This window comes from Aquarana catesbeiana, linkage group LG04, assembly GCF_042186555.1.
Source record: "Aquarana catesbeiana isolate 2022-GZ linkage group LG04, ASM4218655v1, whole genome shotgun sequence".
In the NCBI taxonomy this organism is placed as follows: Eukaryota; Metazoa; Chordata; class Amphibia; order Anura; family Ranidae; genus Aquarana; species Aquarana catesbeiana.
The window spans coordinates 353,910,687-353,932,790 of NC_133327.1; the positions used below are offsets into that span (position 1 = coordinate 353,910,687).

The following is a 22,104-nucleotide window of genomic DNA, read 5'->3' on the forward strand; positions in this document are numbered from 1 at the left end:
AGTTATTGTCATAAAAAGAGTTTGGGGACCTGGGTCCTGCCCCAGGGGACATGAATCAATGCAAAAAAAAGTTTTAAAAACGTCCGTTTTTTCAGGAGCAGTGATTTTAATAATGCTTTAAGTGAAACAATAAAAGTGTAATATTCCTTTAAATTTTGTACCAGGGGGGTGTCTATAGTATGCCTGTAAAGGGGCGCATGTTTCCCTTGTTTAAAACAGTCTGACAGCAAAATGACATTTCAAAGGAAAAAAAGTTATTTAAAACTACTTGCGGCTATTAATTGCCGGTCCGACAATACACATAAAAGTTCATTGATAAAAACTGCATGGGAGTTCTCCACGGGGGAACCCCGAACCAAAATTTAAAAAAAAATGACGTGGGGGGGGGGGTTCCCCTAAATTACACACCAGGCCCTTCAGGTCTGGTATGGATATTAAGGGGAACCCCAGCCAAAACTTTTTTTAAAAATGGCGTGGGGTCTCCCCAAAAATCCATACCAGACCCTTATCCGAGCATGCAACCTGGCAGGCCGCAGGCAAAGAGGGGGGGACGAGAGAGCGCCCCCCCCGAACCATACCAGGCCACATGCCCTCAACATTGGAAGGGTGCTTTGGGGTAGCCCCCCAAAACACCTTGTCCCCATGTTGATGGGGACAAGGGCCTCATTACCACAACCCTTGCCCGGTGGTTGTGGGGGTTTGCGGGCGGGGGGCTTACCGGAATCTGGAAGCCCCCTTTTTACAAGGGGACCCCCAGATCCCGGCCCTCCCCCCTGTGTGAAATGGTAAGGGGGTACAAAAGTACCCCTACCATTTCACAAAGAAAGTGTCAAAAATTTTAAAAATGACAAGAGACAGTTTTTGACAATTCCTTTTTTTAAATGCTTCTTCTTTCTTCTATCTTCCTTCAGTTACTTCCTCCATCTTCTTCTTCTTCTGGTTCTTCCTCCAGTGTTCTCGTCCTGCATCTTCCTCCGCGGCGCCGGCGTGTTTTTCCCTTCGTCTTCTGGGCTGCTCCGCATCCAGCATGATGGGAGGCTCCCACTGTGTGACGCTTCTCCTCTTCTGACGGTTCTTAAATAACGGAGGGCGGGGCCACCTGGTGACCCCGCCCCCTCTGACACACAGGGACCTGACGGGGACTTCCCTGTGGCATTCCCCATAATGTCAGAGGGGGGCAGACAGGGAAGTCACCGTGCGTCAGAGGGGGGCGGGGTCACCAGGTGGTCCCACCCTCCGTTATTTAGGAACCGTCAGAAGAGAAGCGTCACACAGCGGGAGCCTCCCACCATGCTGGATGCAGAGCGGCCCGAGAAGACGAAGGGAAGAAGATGCCGGCGCCACAGAGGAAGATGCCGGACGAGAACACCGGAGGAAGAACCAGAAGAACCAGAAGAAGAAGAAGATGGAGGAAGAAACCGAAGGAAGATAGAAGATAGAGGATAGAAGATAGAAGAAAGAAGAAGCATTTAAATAAAGGAATTGTCATAAACTGTCTCTTGTCATTTTTAACACTTTTTTGTGAAATGGTAGGGGTACTTTTGTACCCCCTTACCATTTCACACAGGGGGGACGGCCGGGATCTGGGGGTCCCCTTGTTAAAGGGGGCTTTCAGATTCCGATAAGCCCCCCGCCCGCAGACCCCCACAACCACCGGGCAAGGATTGTGGGGATGGGGCCCTTGTCCCCATCAACATGGGGACAAGGTGTTTTGGGGGGCTACCCCCAAAGCACCCTCCCAATGTTGAGGGCACGTGCCCTGGTACGGTTCAGGAGGGGGGGCGCTCTCTCGTCCCCCCCTTTATTCCTGCGGCCTGCCAGGTTGTGTGCTCGGATAAGGGTCTGGTATGGATTTTTGGGGGGACCCCACGCCATTTTTTAAAACAATTTTGGCGCGGGGTTCCCCTTAAAATCCATACCAGACCTGAAGGGCCTGGTATGGAATTTAGGGGGACCCCAACGTCATTTTTTTTTTTTTTGGTTCGGGGTACCCCTGTGGGGAATTCCCATGCCGCTTTTATCAATGAACTTTTATGTGTATTGTCGGACCGGCAATTCATTAATAGCCGTGAGTAGTTTTAAATAACTTTTTTTCCTTTGAAATGTCATTTTGCTGTCAGACTGTTCTAAACATGGGAAACATGCGCCCCTTTACAGGCATACTATAGACACCCCCCAGGTACAAAATTTAAAGGAATATTACACTTTTATTGTTTCACTTTAAGCATTATTAAAATCACTGCTCCTGAAAAAATGATCTTCTATACAAGCAAAGGCCTTGGCTGGGCTTTAGCCATCTGCCGGTTTTGCTTGCCATCTGGTAAGCGAGTTTTTCTTATGGTGGTGGCACATTTTGTTGATCAATTTCACTTTGGTGTCCGCTTTGGAATAGATCTGGACTGATATTTCATCACAATCTAAGACTATGTTTTTACTAACAAGCATTTGTCAGTAATTTAAACCTTAAAATTAGCGCAGCTTCTCCCATTTATGAATGCCAACATGTACTGCGACATACTGAAACAGAGCATGATCCCCTCCCATCGGAGACTAGGCCACAGGGCAGTAGTCCAACATGATAATGGCACCAAACACACCTCCAAGACAACCACTGCCTTGCCAAAGTAGCTGAGGGTAAAGGTCAAGCATGTCTCCAGAGCTAAACCCTATTGAGCATCTGTGGGGCATCCTCAAACGGAAGGTGGAGGAGTGCAAGCAGCTCCGTGATGTCGTCATGGAGGAGTGCACGTGGACTCCAGTGGCAACCTGCGAAGCTCTGGTGAACTCCATGCCTAAGAGGGAAGGCAGTGCTGGAAAATAATGGTGACCACACAAAATATTGACACTTTGGGCCCAATTTGGAAATTTTCACTTTTTTTCCCTCGGTTTAGGCCGATATGTATTTGTCTACATATTTTTGGTAAAAAAAAAAAAAAAAAGCAATAAGTGTAAATTGATTGGTTTGCGCAAAAGTTATAGCATCTAAAAAATAGGGGATCGTTTTATGGCATTTTTATTTATTTTTTTTATTAGTAATGGAGGCGATCTGCAATTTTTATCGAGACTGCGGCATTATGGCAGACACATCGGACACTTTTGACACTATTTTGGGACCATTGTCATTTATACAGTGATCAGTGCTATAAAAATGCACTGATTACTGTGTAAATGACACTGGCAGTGAAGGGGTTAACCACTAGGGGGTGATGAAGGGGTTAAGTGTGTCCTAGGGAGTTATTTTAACTGTGGGGGGGTGGGCTTCAAGTCACATGACAGCGATTACCACTCCCGATGACAGGGAGCGGTGATCTCTGTCATGACACAAGCCAGAACGGGACTGTTGAAAAATGCAAGCAATATCACCCGAATCCCCCCCTGCCCCCAGTGCTTGCACGCAAAGGCAAACACATAAGTAGGTCCCACATACTTATGTAAACAGTGTTCACACCACACATGTGAGGTATCTCTGCGAACGTTATAGTGAGAGTAATAATTCTAGCATCAGATCTCCTTAGTAACTCTAAACTGGTAACCTGGCTTTTAAATTGTCGCCTATGGAGTTTTTTGAGTACTGCACTTTGACGCCATTCCACGGGCATTTGCATTTTTAAAGCGTGACATGTTAGTTATCTATTTAATTGGGGTAACATCATCTTTTTCATCGAACTAAACAACTGGGTAATATATTGTGTTTTTTGTGCAATAAAGCTCATTAACCACTTGACTTCTGGAAGATTTACCCCCCTTCATGACTAGGCCATTTTTTGAGATATGGGATTGCGTTACTTTAACCACTTCCGGACAGCTGCCGCAGTTTTACTGTGGCAGGTTGGCTCGGCTGGGCAAATCGATGTTATCTTACGTCGCTTCTCCTTGTAATTGTCAATGGTCCCAAAAATGTGTCAAAAGTGTCCAATTTGTCAGCTGCAATATTGCAGTCCCGAAAAAAAAAAAAAAAAAATCGCAGATTGCCTATCCCCCATTTTGTAGACACTATAACTTTTGCGCAAACCAATCAATATACGTTTATTGCAATATTTTTTTTTACCAAAAATATGAAGAAGAATACATATTGGCCTAAACTAAAGAAAAAAATTTTTTTTTTTTTTTTTAAATGTGGGATATTTATTATAGCAAAAAGTAAAAGATATTGTGTTTTTTTCAAAATTGTCGCTCTTCTTTTGTTTATAGCTCAAAAAATAAAACCCGCAGAGGTGATCAAATACCACCAAGAGTAAGCTACATTTGTGGGAAAAACCCACAAATAGAGCTTTCTTTTGGTGGTATTTGATCCCCACTGCCTTTTTTATTTTTTGCGCTATAAACAAAAAAGACCGACAATTTAGAAAAATTTAAAAATGTAAAAAGTCAAATCTCTTCATAAATTTAGGCCAATATGCATTCTGCTACATGTTTTTGGTAAAACAAATCCCAATAAAAGTATATTGATTGGTTTACGTGAACGTTATAGCGTCTACAAAAATATGAGATATATATACGATATATATATTTTTTTTCATACTATAGCAGGACTGCGAGATTTCGGTGGACAATCGGACACTGACTAACACTTTGCAGGTACCAGTGACACTAATACAGCGATCAGTGCTAAAAATATGCACTGTCACTGTACTAATGACACTTTCTGGGAAGGGGTTAAACATCTAGGGTGATCAAAGGGTTAACTGTGTGCCCAGACAGTGTTTTTGTCTATTGTATGTGCTGCTTTCATTAAGGGAAGAGACGGATTCTAGTCCCTGCTTTGCAGGAACACAGAATCCACCCCTTCCCCCTCTCAGAACTGAAATCTGCCTTGTTTACATAGGTAGATCCTCTGTGTGTATCACCAATGATCGGTAGGTGTCGGAGGACATCAAGTACCCGGCACCCGCAGATCAGCTTCTGGTGTGAATATTCATAGCAGAAGCGGTCCTCCGGCAGTGCGCACGCGTGCCCCCTGCAGGCTGAAGTGCAGAATCACATATATACGTGATACTGCACAGGAGAGCCACCCTGTAGCAGTAAAACAAAAAAAGTGTAGCAGGAAAACAAAAAAGTGTATTTTCTTTAAAAACCTTTTTTTATTTTTTTTTGTCAGCTGCAAGACAATAAATCCCTTTGCTTTGGAAAACAGATATTACCCCTATGTTATCCTTATAAGTTTCCACAGTAAATAATATCATGCGTATGGAAGAGATGTTCGTTACATTTATGATATATCTGGCTTGAATTCTCCACTTCTGATACCCTGAAAGACATGTTATTAAATGGTGATGAGTCTTGAACTATACCATGATCACCCCCCCCATAGCTCGGTTCAGGGAACACGCTCAAGTTTTCCTTTGTTCCTTCTTCCTAAGCTTTCCAAGGCCTGTTTTATTCTTTCCCCTTTTTTCTTGCTCTTTCTTCACTTTCTTTTTATACTACCTAGAACCTTTCCTATTTTGTTCTCCATATACGATCGTATTTTTCTGCAACCAAAATTACTACTCTCAACAATTTGATACACACAATATCGTTGTATCTTTTATCAATACCACGCTTTTGAAGTTTGATGTGAGGGTATCCTTTTATTTTTATTTCATTGTTTTAAACAATAAAACAAATGTTTGTCTCTAAAAAACATTTCAAAAAATATTGTGTGACAGAAAATTGCAACACCCACATTTTTTTTTTCTAGGGCCTCTGCTTAAAAATGTATATAATGTTTGGGGGTTCCAAGTCATTTTCTAGTATAAAAAAAAAAAAAAAAATTTTTTACACGTATGACAGTATTGGCCTGGGGTCAATTAGTAAAGAATCTGTCACTGCTATAGCGAAAGGTTCTTGTGGCAGTAGTTATAACTACCAAACCTTGGCACACGTGTCGGTAATGTTACCAAAACTGACACAAATGCTTGCTTGAATTAAGGGCAGGTAGTTTTAAAGGAAGCAAAAGTGTTAATAATGCATTATTGAATTCCGCAATTTATGTTTTAAGAAATAGGTTATTTTTGCATTAAAAAACTACCAAGTGGGGGCGTGACCGGAAGCTGCCCTGTATGGAAGCCTGAGCTCTTAGCGCTCTTTTAGCCCACAGCTCCGCAGCCTTTTAGGGGGATTTCTTCCGCTCGTTTATGGGTGGCGCCAGGAGAACCCTCTCCTCCAAAGCCCGAGGATCGTCCCAGCCTCCTCCCGGCTCCTCTGCGACCTTCAGAGAGTACTTTTCGCCGCCTCTCATGCTACTCGGCAGGGCGGACAAGATGGTGCCGGCTGCCTCCACCTCCTCCATGCGGTCTCCGCCTCCGCCGAGCTCCCAGTCTCCAACCCATCCACGGAGCCCACCCGACTTTACAGGGAGAACATCCGGGCTACAACCTCTGGTACCAGGTGCAGTGAGTCTACCCCCACTCCATGCCTCTCAGACGGTGACACCGCACGAGCTGCAGCACTCCCCACTAGGCCTCACAGCAGCCAGATACACGCAGTGCACTGAGGCATTCCCACGTCTGCTGCGCACGGCCTCGGATCCGGGCCTATTTGCAGGGGGCCCTGACTCCCCAACCCCTTCTGAGAACTCAGAAGATTTCCCCCCTCTGCCAGATCCTGCACATACCCGGGCCCCAGGACCCCTGCAGGCAGAGCAACATGGAGGACACACGCCTCAGCTGGCATACCACCCTGCCCCTGCCCCCCCCCCCCCAAACCGCAGAGGCAGTCTCACCCCAGAGACCCCAGATCTAATGAATGGGGGGCAGACTACACAATTTCCTATGCCCAGGCAGCTAGCTCCCCGGCTTTGGCTCCTATGGAGGGGCAGACAAACAGGCCCCTCTCTCCACCAAAGCCCCCGGCATGGAATGACTTGTGGGACCCCCAGATGCAGCCCTGGGCGCAGGCCCAGAATACGGCCTCCCTACACCTGCAACAGCCGCCCTCTCCATCACACCTTTTACAGCACCAATTGGGGACGGACCCCCACCTCCAGCAGAACCCCCCTGGCAAGCTTACTTCCAAGCCATATCAACGAAAGAGGACAAAATACAAGAAACCAAGTTGGCAGTGCACCGCACTCAACTACAAGGGGCTGACCATCGCATAATGCTCAGAGACATGCAGCGCCACGTGAGAACCTGGACAATAGGGGGCACATCCGTGTCAGGGGTCTGCCTGAATCGAAGGGCCCTGAAGATTTGCATAACACCTGCAAACCTTATTCAATGACCTCCAGGGCGAACCCCCGAATAAACCCATCGAGATGGATTGGGCACACCGTGCCCTACAACTCAAGGGCCCGGCCTCTAGACCTCGTCATCTGCAGGGTCCACTCCTACCCCTTGAAAGAGGACATTATGAGTAAAGCCCGCAGTATCAGGATGGTGGTCTTTGGCAATGCACAGATTCAGCTGTACCCGGACCTCTCTTGGATCACCTTGCAGAAATGCAGACTCCTCCAACCCCTCCTCCTCTCGCTGCAGGAAAACAAAATAGTTTACTGTTGGGGTTTCCCTTTCAGCCTTACAGCCCGCCGGCAAGGACAGTCAGCTGTGCAACGCTATCCTGAGGACTTGGATGCTTTCTGTGATACCATGGAGATACCCGTCCCCTGTCTTCAGGAATGGGACTTGGTGGCCACCACCCATGGTTTGGCAGAAGGTCCCCCCGGCCAAACGCTCCCGGGGGCCAGTACTCCCCCCCACAGAGCTGCTAAACCTAAACATGGCTGACAGCTGCAACTTTCCTTTCTTGACAGCCATGGCTATGGCATGTACATCCACTTACCTGACTCTCCTGACCCACCCATTAGCCTGATTTGCAATCCCCTTAGGCCTCCTCCCCATTATCTGTTTTGTTTATTGGGCGCTTCCTACTGAAGACTTGAGAGTCGTTACCCTTCCGATCACTAGTCCCCCCATACGTTCACCCTTCTAGAGTTCCTTTGTCACGCTACTGTAGATTTTGGTTACCAATCACTACAGTTCTCTATGCCCCCCCCGACCTGGTTCTTTCTTTTGGGCCCTGGTCAGGTGGACTTATTGGAACTTGACGAGCCCAGTTTTGGGGGTTAATTGCACTGTTTATTTTGTCTGCTATGTGTATAATTAACATGTCTCTCTCTTTTCCCTCTGTTCCTGCTCCCGCCTTCTCACCCCCTATTCCCCTGGCTCGGCCGCTGTTCCTGGCAACCACCCGAACCTACTTTAGGAAGTGGCGACCTCCCCACCTTAGCACCAGGGCATCTCCGTGGCTGGATCAGATAAGTACCTTTAAATTTGCACATACCCATAACACCATGGCTAAGATTATGTCACTCAATGTCCACAGCTTAAACTCCAATAGGAAAAGACATCTTGCGCTAAGGGAGTTCAAGCATTCTGGGGCGGACATTATCCTGCTTCAGGAAACACACTTTAACAAGGGGGACTCCTTTGCCTTCGCTTCCAGACAATACCCTCAGGTATACCAGGCATTTAACCCCCACAATTGGGCCGGAGTAGCTATCCTTTTCAAGAGTGGTTCCCCCTTCACGTGCTCTGAGTCCTTTGTTGACCCGCAGGAACACTACATTATCTTAAGAGGTCAATGGCAAACGCAGGCTATCACTGTATGCACCCTTTTTTTGCCAATACCCATCAGATTAACTTTCTAACTAAAAAGTGTTTGCTCGCCTATTCCGGACACCTAATGAATATTTGATTGTTGGTGGAGATTTCAACTTATCCCATTCAGTGGTACTAGATCGCCATGTGCCTCTAGGGACTCTAAACTATTCCGTCATATCACTAGACGCTATGCCCTATTTGATGCCTGGCGGGCCCTCCATCCCGGGGATAGGCAATGCACGTTCTATTCCGCCCCTTACCACATGCACTCCCGCATTGACTACCTTTTTGTCAACAATGCCACACTCCGCGTCACCAGGGATGCCCAGATCCTCCCAATCTCCTTGTCTGACCACGCTCCTGTACTTATGACCCTGGCGCCCCTAATCGCAAACCATGCCATTGGCAGTAGAATAATTTCCGTCTGCAACACCTCCCCTCCAAGACAGAACTAGAGTCCACACTGAAACTCTATTTCCTTGAGAATGACAACCTCGATGTCTCCCCTTCCACTCTCTGAGAAGCTCACAAGGCGGTCCTCCAGGGGCGTTGTATAGCGATCTCCTCGGCCATGAAAAAAGATGCAAAAGCCTCTAAATTGCAAGCAGGAAGAGACCTTAGGAGGGCCCTGGAGCTCCGGCTACAAACCCCCCCGTTCCTATTCTAAAAAAAATTGTCTGTTTGCGCATGACACTTCGAGACCTTGCAATGGGCCAAGTGGAGAAGGCACTCCTCAGACTGAAGCAACTTTAATATGACAAGGGAAACAAGGCCCACTCCCTGTTAGCACGCAAACTGTACGAACGCTCCCACGCGACCAACCCCCACCAAATTAAAAATCAGGCGGGCTGCCTTCTCTCTCACCCTCAAGACATAGCTCAAGCCTTTGACGAGTTCTACATGGCTCTATAAAGCGACCCTGAAATCACACACGACCCTCAATCCCTTGACCTGACCGATCACCTGCACCAGTATCTGGAACACAGTGGAATTCCCCAGACTTCAGCCTCGGACCTCCTTTCCCTTATTGCATCTATCACGGTTGAGGAACTGACGGCCACCATCAAGACCCTGCCTATGCATAGATCCCCTGGCCCAGATGGCCTCCCTTATGAATATTACAAATCATTCCTCCCCATTCTCCTACCACATATGTGTAAACTGTTCAACGCCTTTCTTCAGCTAACCCCTATTCCCTCAGACATGCAAAGGTCGTTTCTCACATTGATCCCCAAACCCAATAAGGACCCATCTCTGTGCGCTAGCTATAGGCCAACAGCACTACTAAACTCTGACCTGAAAATCTTCACCAAGCTCCTTTCGATATGTCTAAACCTGATACTGCCCTCCTTAATACATAAGGATCAGGTGGGCTTTGTCCCCCTCCGTCAAGCGGGGGACAACACAAGACGGGTCATCGACCTAATAGATGTGGCAAACAGAGACGGCCTGGAAGCTCTTAGTCTAGATGCGGAAAAGGCCTTTGATTGCCTTGGCTGGCCTTTCCTGTTCGCCACGTTGAGACACATGGGGTTCCAGGGCCCCTTCCTACGGGCCATCCATCACTTATACACCAGTCCCACATCCCAGGTTAAGACTCCTTTCGCTCTGTCCCCCACCTTTCTGATAGCGAATGGGACCCGCCAGAGGTGCCCACTCTCACCGTTACTGTTTGCGCTGTGTGTTGAGCCCCTGGCGGCATCCATTCATAGAAATCCAGATATCCGAGGGGTCCCGGTGCGGGGGAGGGAGTTTAAATTAGCACTTTTCGCAGACGATATCATACTCACCCTGACCCAGCCTAGGATCTCACTGTCCAACCTACACGCTGAACTCGATCTCTATAAATCCCTCTCTTGGTATAAAATAAACAGGACTAAATCGGAGGCTCTCCCAATTAACATCGCAGCAACAGAAGTGCAACACCTGCAGCAGTGCTTCCCCTACCACTGGAAGGCGTCAGCCCTGAAATATCTGGAGGTTTAGATTACTCCGTCTTATGACACTCTATACCAGGCAAACCCCCCCCCCCCCCCGTTCCGTTCCATAAGGAACCTTCTACAGAAATGGAAGGTCCACCATGTATCTCTCCTGGGGAGGGTGGCCTCTGTGAAGATAACCATTCTCCCCAAACTCCTCTATCTCTTCCAGACACTGCCCATCCCAGTCCCATATGCAGACTTGAGAAGACTCCAGGCGGACAGGTGCGCTTTGTCTGGAACTATAGGAGACATAGAATACCCCGCTCAGTCCCTGATGGCGTCTCGTTCCGATGGGGGCTGGCATTTCCTGACTTAATAAAATACTACCAAGCAACCAAGCAACTCAGCTGCGCACTTGACCTCCTGGTTTCCCCAACGGTCTTACAACAAATGGACAGAAATTGAGAAGATATGGCTCGCGCCCACACACCCAAGTAGTTTGCTCTGGAATGCGAATACTGAGGTAGACTCGGTCCGGCTTTTGGGACCTATGTTCCATCTCAGGTTGCTCTGGTGCAGACTATCCCGTGCACATAGACTTGGCTCAGAAAAGTCACTCCTGACCTCCTTCCTCAGCCCCGGATGCCTGCTGGTCTCACACATCAGATGTCTTTGCCCTGGGCCTGGTGATGGAGGGATCTGCACGCCGAGGTTTGATTTCTGACATATACCGGCTCCTAAACTCTTACTCCATCCCCACTCAGGGTAAGCATGCATATATGCTTCACTGGGAAAAAGTACTAGGAGAAGAAATCCCAGAGGCGACATGGCAGACAATCTGGTCTCAGGCAGCAAAAAGCTCTTTCTGCACGCTCTACAAAGAGAACGCTTATAAAATCTTCTATTTTTGGCACCTGACACCAGATGTGCTCCACGCTCTCTATCCCTCTAGCTCAGATAGGTGTTGGTGCTGTCAGGGAGCCAAGGGGACCCGCTATCACATTTACCAAAGCTGCCCCAAGATTGTGCCTTTCTGGACGGAAACACAGCTTTTATTGTCCCGCCTTCTTGGAGTACAGGTTCCCAAGTAGAGGTCGACCGATATATCGGCCGATATTTGGCGTTTTTTACTTAATCAGCATCGGCCGATTGTGCTGATAAAAAAGGCCGATTATAACTTCAGCGTGTCTTGCAAATTACTTCTGTAATAGAAGTCAATGCAAGTTGTCTAAAGTTTTCTTCTCTCCTCCTCTGGGCAGCCTGCCAATTATCTGATAAGAAGATACATTGTATCTCTTCAGTTCTTTTATCAATGAGCTGAACTCCGTGTGTAGAAGCTCTCAGTTTAACCATTTAAAGACTAAATCTTTTCTGACACTTGTTGCTTACAAGTAAAAATCCTGTATTTTCTGCTAGAAAATCACTTAGAACCCCCAAACATTATATATATATATATATTTTTAGCAGAGACCCTAGGGAATAAAATAGCGGTTGTTGCAATATTTTATGTCACAAGGTATTTGCGCAGCGGTCTTTCAAACGCAATTTAAAAAAAAAAAAATACACTAATGAATTAAAAAAAAAACTAAGCAGTAAAGTTAGCCCATTTTTTTTCGTCCAAAAGTTTTGATTTCCCGTTTTTGTGTATTTAATATTTAAGATATAGTTTTTTTTTTGTTATCTAAATTATACATACAAGTGAACTGATTGGAGGTTTGTTTTGTTTAATAAATGTAAGAAATTTTCTGTATCACTTATTACTTAGGGCCCTTTCACACTGGGGCGGTTTGCAGGCGCTATTGCGCTAATAATAGCACCTGCAAACTGACCCGAAAGTGCCACTGCTTTGTCTCCAGTGTGAAAGCCCCGCACACTGGAGCGGTGCGCTGGCAGGACAGGGAAAAAAAAGTCCTTCTAGCAGCATCTTCGGAGCGGTGAAGGAGCGGAGTATATACCGCTCCTTCACCCGCTCCTGCCCATTGAAATCAATGGGACAGCGCGGTTATACCGCCGGCAAAGCGCCTCTACAGAGGGCGCTTTGCGGTGGTTTTTAACCCTTTCTCGGCCGCTAGCGGGGCGGTTTTACCGACGGTAAAGCACCGCTTACAATAGCGGCACATTACGGCCGACGCCGCCCCAGTGTGAAAGGGCCCTTAAGGTTGCTTTTTACACTGGAGCGGGCATGCGTTGATGGTAAAACGTTGCTAGTGGCACCGGCGAGAGGATCTGCCCTGAACAGTTGGTCGAGCTCCCCCACCCCATCTCTCCCTCTTCTGTAGTTTTCTTTCCCCTTCTTTCTAATTATTCTTTCTTTTTCTTTTCCTTTTTTTTTTTTTGGGTTCTACTGTGGCCCATAGCAGGCCCTATTTGATATATAGCAGCTTGCATATGGAGTCAGCAACGATCCCCTACTGTCTGTTTCACTGTTACTTGATATACACTGGTTCTACTGCCGTTATAATGATGCTTGTGTATTACAGTGTTAACTTCTTGTCTATTTACCTGCTATTATGTTTTAATAAAAATTGTTATTTGAAAAAAAAAAAAAAAAAAAAAAAAAACCTACCAAGTACTTTATATTGTATATATAAAAAGACAAACGTTTTATAAATGTAACAAGAATATGTAAGTATTAGGAAATATTAGACACTGCGGTGTAATGCGTGGCATAACTAAAATAAGAAATGAGTTGGAAACTATACAAGAATGTTATAATTGTTTTTTCACGCAGGAGTTATGATATTGGAAGCATCTGGGGTACACCGACACAGTAATTAACACAAAATGATTTTCAGCTAAATTAGTCTCTCTCTGTTCATGATAACAGCATTTCTACTTGCCTTGTTGGTTGACTTTATTCCAATAAATGTCTGTCCAAGAGGAACAGGTCGGAATCGTCCATCAAAGTAGAAAAGGCCAATAAATGGATTGACATGAAGAAATGAAGCCACATCAAGGTAGTTTGGAAGAGTTGCAGACAGGCCCAGGATTCTTATCATACTCTGTGTGGATTCCACCTTAAATGATAGAGAAAGTATATGTCAAAAAAAAAAAAACATTCTATAACTAAACAACAAAAGATAATGATCAGCAAAGATTTTTTTTTTCTTTTCTTGTAGGTGCCCTGAAACTTAAACGCTGGGTTAAATGTTTTTGCAGTATCCCAGATACTGTTTCACAGTTGAATAGTGCACTCTTTACACATATTTCACTGGATAGGGAATAAAAACAATTCCAGCACAGTATTTCAGTTTTGAAAATGTTAATTCTATGCAGAGTGGCCACAAACGAGCACAAAATCGGTTAGGCGTGAACAGTTTTTTTTTTTGTCTTTGAAGTAAGAAACCTGCAAAATATTACTGGCTTTTTTGTTTGCCTAATCAAATTGCATATTAATCAGATTTGTCAAATCACAATTTATCAGACCCTTTTTGTTATATACTAAATGTATCTGTGACATAGATATATTATAAACAATCAGTGACAATATGATTTACTGAATTGTGAAGTATATTAATCCAGAATTTGACTCTGAATGTCTAAATTGTTTTAAAATCTACTGCAAGTCTAGATAATTGGCCTCCTTAACCACTTCAGCTCTCAGGCTGGGTTCACACTGGTCCGACAAACGCTCCGACATTGGGAGCTCATGTCGCATGACGTGTGAAATTTAATGTTTCCCTATGGGAGCCGTCCTAACTGGTCCGACACAAGTCGTTCCGACTTTAGAAATGCTCCCTGTACTACTTTGGTCCGACTTTGATCCTACTTCAGCCTATTGACTATCATTGAAGTCGGATCAAAGTCGGATTGCCGTCTTGCATGATCCGACTTTGGCACGCGACTTGTGCTCAGATGTTCTTGAGGGGGAACTCCGCGCCAAATTTTAAATAAAAAACCGGCATGGGTTCCCCCTCCAAAGGCATACCAGGCCCTTGTGTCTGGTATGGATCTTGAGGGGAACCCCCTACGCCGATAAAAGCGGCGTGGGGGTCCCCCCCAATCCATACCAGACCCTTATCCGAGCAAGCAGCCCGGCCGGACAGGAATGGGGGTGGGGACGAGCGAGCGCCCCCCCCCCCTCCTGAACCGTACCAGGCCGCATGCCCTCAACATGGGGGGTTGGTGCTTTGGGGGAGGGGGCGCGCTGCGGCCCCCCACCCCAAAGCACCTTGTCCCCATGTTGATGAGGACAAGGGCCTCTTCCCGACAACCCTGGCCGTTGGTTGTCGGGGTCTGCGGGCGGGGGCTTATCGGAATCCGGGAGCCCCCTTTAATAAGGGAGCCCCCAGATCCCGGCCCCCCACCCTATGTGAATGAGTATGGGGTACAGCGTACCCCTACCCATTCACCTAGGAAAAGTGTCAATTTAAAAAAAAACACTACACAGATTTTTAAAGCATTTTATTAGACAGCTCCGGGGGTCTTCTTCCGACTTCGGGGGTCTCTCCGGTTCTTCTCCACGCTCTCCGGATCTTCTGCCGGGCTCCTCCGCTCTCTTCTGCTCTTTTGCCGCTCTTTTGCTAAAGCGGAGGAGCCTGGTCTTCAATCTTCTGCCTTCTGCCTTCTGCCCTCTTCTCCTGATGTTGACACGACGCTCTCCCCGGCTGGAATGCTCTCTGTGCGCTCTGCTCTGACTTATATAGGCGGTGACCCCGCCCCCTTATGCCGTCACAGTCCCTGGGCATGCTGGGACTGTGACGGCATAAGGGGGCGTGGTCATCGGGTGATGACCACGCCCCCTAAAACGTCACAGTCCCAGCATGCCCAGGGACTGTGACGGCATAAGGGGGCGGGGTCACCGCCTATATAAGTCAGAGCAGAGCGCACAGAGAGCATTCCAGCCGGGGAGAGCGTCGTGTCAACATCAGGAGAAGAGGGCAGAAGGCAGAAGGCAGAAGATTGAAGACCAGGCTCCTCCGCTTTAGCAAAAGAGCGGCAAAAGAGCAGAAGAGAGCGGAGGAGCCCGGCAGAAGATCCGGAGAGCGTGGAGAAGAACCGGAGAGACCCCCGAAGTCGGAAGAAGACCCCCGGAGCTGTCTAATAAAATGCTTTAAAAATCTGTGTAGTGTTTTTTTTTAAATTGACACTTTTTTCCTAGGTGAATGGGTAGGGGTACGCTGTACCCCATACTCATTCACAAAGGGTGGGGGGCCGGGATCTGGGGGCTCCCTTATTAAAGGGGGCTCCCGGATTCCGATAAGCCCCCCGCCCGCAGACCCCGACAACCAACGGCCAGGGTTGTCGGGAAGAGGCCCTTGTCCTCATCAACATGGGGACAAGGTGCTTTGGGGTGGGGGGGCCGCAGCGCGCCCCCCTCCCCCAAGGCACCACCCCCCATGTTGAGGGCATGCGGCCTGGTACGGTTCAGGAGGGGGGGGGGGCGCTCGCTCGTCCCCACCCCCATTCCTGTCCGGCCGGGCTGCGTGCTCAGATAAGGGTCTGGTATGGATTGGGGGCGACCCCCCACGCCGTTTTTTCGGCGTAGGGGGTTCCCCTCAAGGTCCATACCAGACCCAAGGGCCTGGTATGCCTCTGGAGGGGGAACCCATGCCGGTTTTTTATTTAAAATTTGGCGCGGAGTTCCCCCCTAAAGATTCATACCAAACACAGTGCCGGCATTGGCGGGGATCCAAGTCGGATCCCCGTTCATTGAAAGTCGGACACATGCCGGCTTCATGTCGCAGGGCAAAGTCGGATCCAAAGTAGGACGGCTGTCGTGTCGCACCAGTGTGAACCCAGCCTCATACCTGCATGAACTAAACCATAAAAAAGTTTACATTTCAATTATTGGACTGTTAATTTGGTGATATATTTTTTTTTTGGGGGGGGGGGGGGTGGATGGCTGGGCTCTTATTTGGCAATATTGTTTTTCAAAAATATTTTTTTACAAGGGTTTTTTTTTTTTTTTTATTATATATTTTGACCAGTGTTTTAAAGTGGATGTAAACCCTCTCATTTACCCAGTGAAGTGAACAGCCTCAGATGATACAAAGGGATGGAACAAATCTCCCTACATAAGTTTTACATGCATATCTGCTGTCTTCAGCTTGCTATAAAAGTTCAAATAAATTCAAGAATACCCTCCAAAGTAACGTTCTAGTCATGTGAAAACATAGGTACACCCCATAGAAATAGTCAACTTTTTTAAAATGCAGTGGCTGAACAAGCAAATATTAGATCGTTATTCAAACAGTGGCTACAGATAAAGGTGAGATACAAACACACACAAACTAACACGGAATATTCTTCTAATAATGAAAATTGCTATCAACTTTTTTTTTGGGGGAGGGAGGAATACCAAACTTTTGGGGGATGAGCCACTACAGCTTGCCAGAAGTCATGTGGGAGACTTTGAGGTCACCTGGAAAAGGATTCTATGTTTAGAGAAGACCAATAGTTAGCTTTTTTGGTCTGTCAGTAAATGAGAGCATTTTTTTGTCAAAGCAGCTGGGTTTGGTATAAACCAAACAGTGCACAACATATTAATCAGCTGGAAGCAAGCCCTGGATGGGTGGTTAAAGTATACTAACAATAGCAAAATAATGGGAAATTCCTGGAGATAACCCTGATATAGTCTGCCAGAAATGTGTGCCTGGGGAGAAGATTGGTCTTCCAGCAAGGGAATTCTAAGCACGAATGAAAAACTACAGTAAAATGGCTTAAAACAACAATGTTAAAGCAGTTGTATACCCGCACAGAATTTTTTTTGTTTTATTAAACAAAAAACCTGTAAGGCAAAGGCATAATGAGCTAGTAATGCAGAGCATACTAGCTCATTATGAAATACTCACCTTAGAATGACGCGCGGGCATCTGATCCCGGTCCACGCAGAGGGAGCTGACATTTTGCACTCGGCTTTTCTTCCGGTTTTGCGGCTCCAGCGCTGTGAGTGACCGAAGCCGCGATTACGTTACTCCCAAGCATGGATGCAGGAGTCTTCTTCCCGGCAAAGTCCGGCAGTGTCTGCGGACCTTCAGCCGGGCATTCACAGCGCATTCGCTGCTGATGTCAGCAGCTGCATGCAAAGTGAATATCTCCTAAACCGTACAGGTTTAGGAGATATTAATTTTACCTACAGGTAAGCCTTATTATAAGCTTACCTGTAGGTAAAAAAAAAAAAAAAGGGTATACAACCGATTTAATGAACTGTAATGGTAAAATTAAATCCTAATTCAAAAGGGAATTTATAGCTGGACTTGAAAAAGACTGTTCACACATAACCCCAATGCAACCTAAAAGAGTTTGAGAAGTTTTGCAAAGAGGAATAGGGAAAACATTTGCAATGCCCAGATCCACACAGCCACTAGCACGTTGTTGCTGCCAAAATTGTATAATTAAGCAGCTAATTCATGATTTTTCAATAAATTTGTTTTATTGTTGACAAATAAAGGGTATATTTATATTGATCAATGTAAAATAACTCAAATCCACAATGATTCAATGTTCTATGACAGAAAATAAATAAATAAATGAAAACTTCCATAAGGTATAGATACTTTTAATGGGTACTGTATTTAAAAGATGTTTTACACAAAGCAATTATGTAAAATAAAATATATATATAGTAGTCCTTTAATATTTAGATGTTCTCCTCTGGGATCCTATTTATCAAAATGTCAGTACTAGGAACAATCTGTATTGAATCGCAGTCACTACTCCAATTCAGCTTTATCCCAGAAAATTATATCTGGAATGTGAAAAAATGTGAATCCTGCTACAGGCTGTGGAGCAGTATAGAATTCTTATTACTGACACTTTGAAACTAGGACTGAAGAAGAATATCAAATCTGCTGTACAAAAAGACTAAACAAAGTTAAAAACAGCAGTTAGTTACAGCTTCATACAATTGCTTTTAATTTTTCCCGCACTGTCCTGATTAACAGTCATCCACTTTTTTGTTACATGTATAGAATTTGGGAACTTTGTATAATATTTTGGAAAGAAGACACTGATGTAATGTGTACCAACATATCTAAATGATTTACAGAAAATGAAAGCTGTATAACTAAAATATATAAGACTAAAAATAATCTATCATATAGGGATTATGCTTATGTGAATTCACAGAAAAATAATGTTGCCAAATACTCAATAAACTCAAGTTCAAGGGCCGGACACCATTGAAGGCCTTCTCTACTTCCCTCACTTGACACAGAGAAGGCATTCAACAGAGTGCACTGGGCATATCTTGAAGCTGCGGTCCATAAATTTGGACTTTTTCGTACCCTATGAATGGCCATTTTAACTCTTTACTCTTCTCCCAGTGCTAGACTGTGGGCATCTAGGCTCCTTTCAGACCCCTTCCCAATCAGTAATGGGACCCAATAGGGATGTCCACTGTCTCCACTAATTTTGGAACCATTGGCACAAGCAATTTGCTCCGCTCCTCTTATATCTGGTATTACAAATGGCGATACTGAACATAAAACTGGCCTGTGCACAGATGTCATAATTGTTCTAATCATATACAGTTGCTTGAATTAGAACGCATCCTAGACCAGTCTAGCGCTATCTCCCTTTATAAGGTAAACCATACAAAATCTGGTATGCTAGACATCTGCTTTGATAACCATACCAAATGCATTATACCCTTCATAACTTTGATTTTCATGGACCCCCAACTCAGCCTTATCCTGTTTAGGTATCCAATTAACTTTCTTCGACCCAACTTATCCATCCCCCTGGAGAAACTCCAATGTCTTTCTTGAGATATTTGCTCTACATGTGCATCTTGAGCTGGATGGATTGCATTAGCCAAAATATACTTGCTACCTCAAATACTGTATACTTTTGGTATTCTGCTTCTGCCATTTCTAGCTTTGTATACAAACAAAAATCAAGCAGTCTTAACAACATTTATATGGGAGGGTAAACGCCCAAGAATTAGCAGATCTATCCTTTGCACTCCCATTCTTTATGCAGGCCCTGGAAACAACCAATATCCATGCTAATTACAGGGACAGTTCTCCTTGACCAAGCTGAGTACTGGTGGTAACTACCTGGTTACAAATAGAACGAACAGCCCTGGAGACAACTCTGAAAACAACTCTGAAACTCCTACTCAATATGCCTCACTCCTTACATTACGTCCACTGCACTTTTTCTTAGATTTAATCAACGCTAACATCAAAGCCTGGACAGCTATTCCTCAAATTGCCAAAGGACCTCCACTTAAACTATTACAAGCCTTACCTACAAAATCATTGGAACTCTTATGCCCCGTACACACGGTCAGACTTTGTTCGGACATTCCGACAACAAAATCCTAGGAGTTTTTCCGACGGATGTTGGCTCAAACTTGTCTTGCATACACACAGTCACACAAAGTTGTCAGAAAATCCGATCGTTCTAAACGCGGTGACGTAAAACACGTACGTCGGGACTATAAATGGGGCAGTGGCCAATAGCTTTCATCTCTTTATTTATTCTGAGCATGCGTGGCACTTTGTCCATCGGATTTGTGTACACACGATCGGAATTTCCAACAACAGATTTTGTTGTCGGAAAATTTTATATCCTGCTCTCAAACTTTGTGTGTCGGAAAATCCGATGGAAAATGTGTGATGGAGCCTACACATTGTCAGAATTTCCGACAACAAGGTCCTATCGCACATTTTCCGTAGGAAAATCCGACCGTGTGTACGGGGGCATTACTCTCAGACTTCCCTCTTCAATCTTGGATATCGGCAGAAAACACAACATTGGGAGACTTATTTATGAATATTGCTATTCACCCATTTCCATATCTTTGGAGTACTTTGGCACTTCAACTAAATCTTTCTTCCTTTATCCCTATATATACACTGCCCTTTCATGAATATCCTGATCTAGCAACTTATTACCATGGTCCTTGGTAAAATTATTTGATTCCAGCAGTTCTTAAACCAAAGTGTTACAACTATGTAACTATGTTGCTTTTATGGTGCTTTAAAGCCTCCATAGAAGTCTATGGCAAAGCTCGCCTTGTATTTCCATTTGTAATAAAATATACAAATTTAATAAGCAAGTTTAGTTTATTTACAGAATTTACTGCATTTCACCTTCCCAGTGTAACAAAATAATTTTCAATTTGTAAAATTACTCCACACTGAATTTTTTTTAAATTTTTCCAAAAATTTAATCTTACAGAAAAATAAAACACAAGGAGAAGAAAGTTTTTATTCCATGGCTTCAATTTTTTCAGAAATTTTACATCTCTAGTGCTGAATGTTTTCCCTTAGAAAAATAGGGGAGGTGAAGAGGGAGTAATGTAAAGGGGGAGGTAAAACGAAATGTCAATGCATCAAAACCACATAAAATGCACCATATGTTGCGGTAAATTTTAATCAGCACACTAAAACGTGTGAAAAACAGGAAAATAACACAAATGCGTTTTTTATGCGGTTTTGCTGCAAAGCAGCATGAAAGTGCCCTTAGCCAGAAAATTTAAATTTCTGCATCATTCAACCCTTTTGCAGATCATCAATATCTTCAATGCCTTTTTTCTACTCAAATATATATTTTCAAAAGCTATATGACCATCCAAAAATGTTCTGCTAATTGGGAACCCTGGACCACTGATCAATAGAGCTCATAATTAATAACATTTCTTGCCGATACTTCCCAGTCATATATTCTTATAAATTCAACATGTGCTATTGGTAGTATATACCCAGTATGAGAATGAGAATGCATTGAGAATGCATGCTGCTTATATTGATAGTAATTATCTACACCAGTAGGTGATGCTTTATGACTTCTATTACAAACTTACACTTTTGAATAATCAGATTAATATATGTCTGCACAAACTGTATTTATATTATGCTTTTTCTTACCAAATATTGGTAATCTTTTGTTGTTCTTTCTTGTACTTTTGTACACCTTCATTTATTTTATTTTTTTTTACAAATCAAAATATAGAAATATGGTAAAAAAAAAAAAAAAAGTCAAGTTCAATTGGTAAAATATGTAAAACATTGCAAACACCACATCACAAAATCAAATCAAGTTAAATTGATTGCCACTTTGACTAGTTTTTTTTTTTTTTTTGTTACCATTGTGCCATAACATGAAACACTATCATACCTAAGTGGCATAAGTGGCAACTGCCAAGTAAATAGCTGGACGTGTTTCAATTCCAGATAATCGCTTTTTCTCAATCTCTCAGCTAAGGAAACAAAGTTGTACTGGCAATACATGTGGAATTTTTATGAGAGAGCAACTGACCAATGTATAACAACTAGTAAAAAGGCAATTATCCAACTCCTGATCATTGCTAAAATAATCAACACATAATGCTCTCTCTCTCTCTATATATATATATATATTATTATATGGTTATAAAATGTATAATAGCTTGGTAAGAAAACAACTAGGCAATTATTTTTAAACACAATATAGTAGAAATGAAACATGAAAGTACGAATTTAGAACTAAAGTATGGTAGTCATTATTTTTACATCATCTAAACAAATTACAACTATATATTTAGCAGTAATTAGAAAACTGTACTTGAAGACTCAATTTTGCAGAATTAAGAAATGAATACATCTGAAGTGCCATCTACATTACTACAGAAAATGTCAAGCACACAAGCAATTGTTGACTTCAACACA

General features: G+C 44.3%; 1 protein-coding gene across 2 annotated transcripts in view; it reads right to left on the minus strand.

Annotated features, from left to right (window-relative positions):
* Window positions 1-22,104, minus strand: part of ASCC3 (activating signal cointegrator 1 complex subunit 3) — a 1,208,179-nt gene that overhangs the window by 771,846 nt on the left and 414,229 nt on the right. For both annotated transcript variants that reach the window (XM_073626995.1, XM_073626996.1), the window contains exon 12: window positions 13,345-13,521. In XM_073626995.1, the coding sequence (XP_073483096.1) occupies window positions 13,345-13,521 (177 nt within the window). The remainder of the gene's footprint in view (window positions 1-13,344; window positions 13,522-22,104) is intronic.